Source organism: Brassica oleracea, chromosome C4, assembly GCF_000695525.1.
Source record: "Brassica oleracea var. oleracea cultivar TO1000 chromosome C4, BOL, whole genome shotgun sequence".
Lineage (NCBI taxonomy): Eukaryota > Viridiplantae > Streptophyta > Magnoliopsida > Brassicales > Brassicaceae > Brassica > Brassica oleracea.
In genome coordinates this window covers 33,517,905-33,522,735 of record NC_027751.1, presented here as the reverse complement: position 1 = coordinate 33,522,735, position 4,831 = coordinate 33,517,905, and the positions used below count along the sequence as shown (strand labels likewise).

The 4,831-nt window shown below is 40.9% G+C and overlaps 1 protein-coding gene across 1 annotated transcript in view; it reads right to left on the bottom strand.

The window, feature by feature from the left end:
- Window positions 1-1,493: 1,493 nt before the first annotated feature.
- LOC106340975 overlaps window positions 1,494-4,831 on the bottom strand; it is a 12,853-nt gene continuing 9,515 nt past the window's right edge. Inside the window, exon 2 of the mRNA XM_013779796.1 lies at window positions 1,494-2,003. Coding sequence (XP_013635250.1) covers window positions 1,530-2,003 — 474 coding nt within the window. The 3' untranslated portion in view covers window positions 1,494-1,529. The remainder of the gene's footprint in view (window positions 2,004-4,831) is intronic.

The window sequence follows — 4,831 nt, the reverse complement described above, 5'->3', positions numbered from 1 at the left end:
TCTTTATCGAAAGAAGCCGTAATAAACGCTTCGAGTCAGAAGATGGCCCAAAGGGACCTAAGACATGACTCGAGGCCCAACTTTCGATTTCTTAACTAACAGCCCGTAAGCCGCATGACGGTTTACGCTTGGTTCGCGAGGAAAGATAAATGTCAAGTTTCCGCGGATAAATACGAAATTTTGAAGATAATTACGAAGATCCGAAAAAATGGAAATATCTCCATTTTATTCTATGGCGGCTTAAGGGCAGAAGAGGAAAAGCGTAAACCGACCTAGGAGCCAGTATATAAGGAGTCCTAGGTGAGAGGCATAGAGGATGACTTTTCTCAGAGCAAACTTAGCACTTACAGCAATTAGGCATATTTCCGTTTTTGTTATTCGAGCTGCAACTCAACTAGGTTATTGCCGTCTTAGGGTTTAGAACTAGGAATCTCGCCGACAGCTCTCGTAGCCCAGGCTTTTACCTTGTTGTAACGCTCAAATGTGAATTCAGAATAAGATCTACTTTGCTCTCTTTTCGATTTCTTATATTTTATCGTTGTCATTATTGTGTTCTGATTGCTTGGCATGTGGTATTAGCAGATATCCGGGACCTCTGGGAATTTAAGGTTTTCCTAGTTTCCTTATTTAAACGGAAATCGACAGTACGAATTTCGGTTCCCACAGTACTGCGAGTTTTGGTTGAAGTTACTCTTATTTTCATAGGAGTTTCTGTTTCCACCCTGGTTTCCAGAACCTTGGAATCTAGCTCCACCAATGTAGTTCACTTCTTCTTCTTCTGCTCTATCCTCTACAGCTTCTGCATCTTTAACAAATTTAACCTGCGTTCTGAGAAGCTCGTGAACACTGTCCAGTTTTTCCTTCACCTCATCCATCTGATCATTCCCAAGGATGGTGGCAGATCTTTTCCTCTCAAAATCAGTGTTCTTGGTGTTGTTATTGGATGCTAGGTTTTCAAAAACCTTGACTGCCTCCTATGGATTCCTGGTGTTGAAGTTCCCATTGCTGGAAGCATCAAGAGCCATATGGTACTGCACCGCGATGCCTCTGTAGAAAGTACTGAGCGGTTGTACTTCATTGAATCCGTGGTGTGGACAGTCTCTCTGGTAAGACTTGAATCTGATCCAAGAGCCTCTGAATGATTCTGCAGGCTATTGAGTGATGAGTGAAAGTAGCAATCTTGCTCCTCAAGTCTTTAGTGCGCGCCTCATCAAAGAAATTGCATAAGAATGCATTCTTGATGTCGCTCCAGGATTTAAGAGTAACTGCTTGAGCCAATGCAGAGCTTCTCCAGCAAGTGAATATCTGTAAAGCTTGCATAATAGGTAGTCCTCAGAGACTCTCTCGACTCTGATAGCAGATATCATATCCTCAAACCTCTCCAGATGGTCCATAGTATGCTCGTGGGATAGTCCATGGTAGGGTAGTTATCCCACAAGTGTGTAGTACTGCACTTTAAACTCGAAATCCCTCTCAATGGTGGGAGGAAAGATGGCTGGTCTGTTGGTGTAGTAGCGATCTGGACGGTTTTAGTCAGCCAGCGTCTTGGGTTGCGCAGCCTCATCTACCGGTAAGGTAGTACCTGTCGTAGTAGCATCAGGCTCAGGGATTGCAGCCCCCTGAGCATATATTCTCTGACCTGCTGCATTACGCAGATGACCCTCCTGGTCATGTAGGTCTCCATTGTTGTCCCGAACAAGTATCAAAGGCGCAACCATGTCTCGCGGCTCAGTATCGATCGATGTCTGAGATGGAATGTCTGTCGGATGAAGGATGTCGGTCGACAGAAGGTTTGTGTTCTCGGTCGACCAGGGTGAGCGATAATCGGTCGACGGGACTGGTGTCTGGGTCGACGGTGGTTGAGCAGAATCGAGCGACACGGAAGGGTTGTCGTCGGTCGATAGGGAGCGCGCTTCCTTGCGGATCGTCATTCCAAACTTGCAAGATCTGGTGAGAATAGCAGTTGAGTTTTCTTGTTGCTTCTGGTACTGCTGGGCATGTACCTGAAAATCCAAGAAAATATTTTATGTCAGAAAACTTAATAAAAATTAGAAAAAATAGGCGATCAAAGCTCCCCGGCAACGGCGCCAAATTTGATACCACTCAAATTACCCTAAGGAGTGATTTATACTCTCTCAAATAAGAGGTCGACTTGTAGTACTTAGGATCGAATTCACAGGGAGCTAGGGAACCTAAGGATTCTAATATGATTTGTTAAGCAAATATGTTTTTTTAGAGTTTTAAATGTAAATTGCAGTTTATATTGAACAAGTGTTTGTTCAATAGCAGGTTTGGGGTTTTGGTGCTTAAAAAGCAAATAGTTAGACTTAGGGTTTTTATTCAGGAAAGTTGGAATTATAATCTTACAGATGCCTAATGAGTTGCATGCATGATAATGTAAAGCTCAACTACTTGATCAACAGTCAATCAGCTTTCGCGTGTGTATTGACTTGTCTATTAACTAGATCTATGATCTCAATTCTCGTTATATTGATCAATAGAAAGTGTCGATCGATATTCCAATGGGCGTATCGATCGATACACTTTTTGCACCGTCGATCGATTATTCAAGTGTGATATCGATCGATGCGCTCAAGTTAAGCTTTATGCGCAGGTTGAATGAAGGCTTACTAAGCTCACTAGATCAGCTCTCGCCTTGCTCATAGCAAGAAACATAGTTCTATTAGAATGTTTTCAGGATGAGAAAAAAACTCTCGCTTTTATCATTCGATCCAATGGTAGGTTCTAGGTAGCTAATCTAGACACATGCATTAATGAACAATCCTAAAGATGATTATCACAACTCAGCAATCTATAGTTGGAGCTAATCTCTCCTAACCTATTTAAACCCTAAAATCTAACAATGGAACTACTCAGACATGGTTAAGCAATTCATAACAGCAGTTAAGTATAAAAAATTCATTAGAATAGTGAATAGATATCAATGGAGTTCCAATCACAAATTATAACTTTGGATCTTCTCTCCTATCTAACAAAATCCTAAAAACCTTTGCTGAAAATAATAAAACAATGAAACACAAGAAAAACACACTTTGCCTCTAACATGGCGGCAAAACTTATATAATTAGGGTAAAACTCGTCAGGGGCAATCTTGTAAAATGGTGAAATCTTGGGCTTCAAGTCGGCTGTGACCAAATGGGCTTTCTGTGCGCTTCGCTGTCGATCGATACCATGTCATGCGTATCGATCGATTCTAGCTCTCCAATATCGACCGATTGTTGAGCTCGATGATCATCTCGGGTGCTTACTCCAAATATCTCCAAAATACTCCAAAATCATCACTTATCTCCAAAACACTCCTGATCTTATAAATATAATAAATAGACTTTATAATATAATAATTATTAGTAAAATACCTATAAACTATGGATGAAAATGGGTCAAATTCATAGTCTATCAAAGAATATGGGAACAAATTGGGTTCCACTCACCTTATCTGGATGTAGATCTTAACAGATATGAAGACAAGGAACAAGAACGAAATCATGCAATGAACAACAACGAACAACCAAGCTTGGGCTCGGCTGGAGGGGAGGCGACCGGCGGTTGCAGCTCAAGGTGGTGACTCGCTGCGGCTTAGACAGCGAGGAGAGAGACGTCGGGGGGAGGGGGAAGAGAGAGAGGAAAAAGAGAAAGTCGGTTGGGGTTTTCAGAGTCCAGAAATTTTCTGCAGGACTTTGCTATGGTTTTCCCGATGGGAGAAAAGGAGAAGTAGGCTCTTTATTTATAAGAAAGGGAAAGGTAACCCTAGGTTTAACCCGAATGAGCTTTGGATCTAGCAGGCCTTCCCTTAAACCCACATATTTTTCGGATTGGGTTCTGGGGTGTTACAATGACCCTATCAATTTGCTTGAAAAGCATGCATGAATGAGCTGATTCTTGATTATGTTCTATCCAAAAGTTAGCAAGGAAATTTCTAATCATAGTTGTCGAAATAGATGTGCCATTTGAAGTCCACCTCATTAGGTCTAAACATGAAAATTTGTCAAGGATACTCGATATCCCGCTAGTACTCTACAATATTCTCCTCTTCAACATATGAATGCTTCTATAATTACATAGTTCATAGGGTATATTTCTCCTCTGTTTTTTTTTATGTGAGCACATATCAAAAGCTTTACCTTTAGAACATTTAAAATTTCGGTCTTCTTCTTCCACACCTGCTGAAACTTTCGATGTTACGATTTAAGCGCTCCTAAATGTGAACATGTCTAATGATATACCATGGATTTGACCTATTTTCATCCATGGTATATAAGTGTTTTACTATCTTTATATTATATATTCTATCCTATTAGGTATGTTTTCAGGTTCAGGAGTATCTTGGAGTAAAGTGATGATTGTGGAGCATTTACGAGCTTAAAAGAGATTTCATCTGAGCTGACCATTAGAGGTCGATACGAAGAAGAAGCAATCGTTCGATGCACATCCAGTGCCGTCGATCGATACAGAAGAGAAGCCTCGACGATTGAAGATTATGATCGATCGATGTACATCCTGTACCATCGATCGATGTCGAGACGCGAGATGCGCGACTTGGTTCCAGCCGAATTTAAACCCATGGCTTCACCAAATTACAAGATTACCCCTGACGAGTTTTTAACCTAATAGTTATATACTTGCCTAAGTGATAGGAGGCAAGAGAGCTTTTTGGCCACCATTGTATTCTTATTTTTAGCAGAGAGTTTTAGGAGAGAAAATCATAGAGAGATTTGTGATTGGAACTCCGACTGTGTTACACTGGGACAGTGTAATTTAGGTCTGGGGGAGGTTTACTGATATAATTTATTCTGATTCTTATAAAAATATT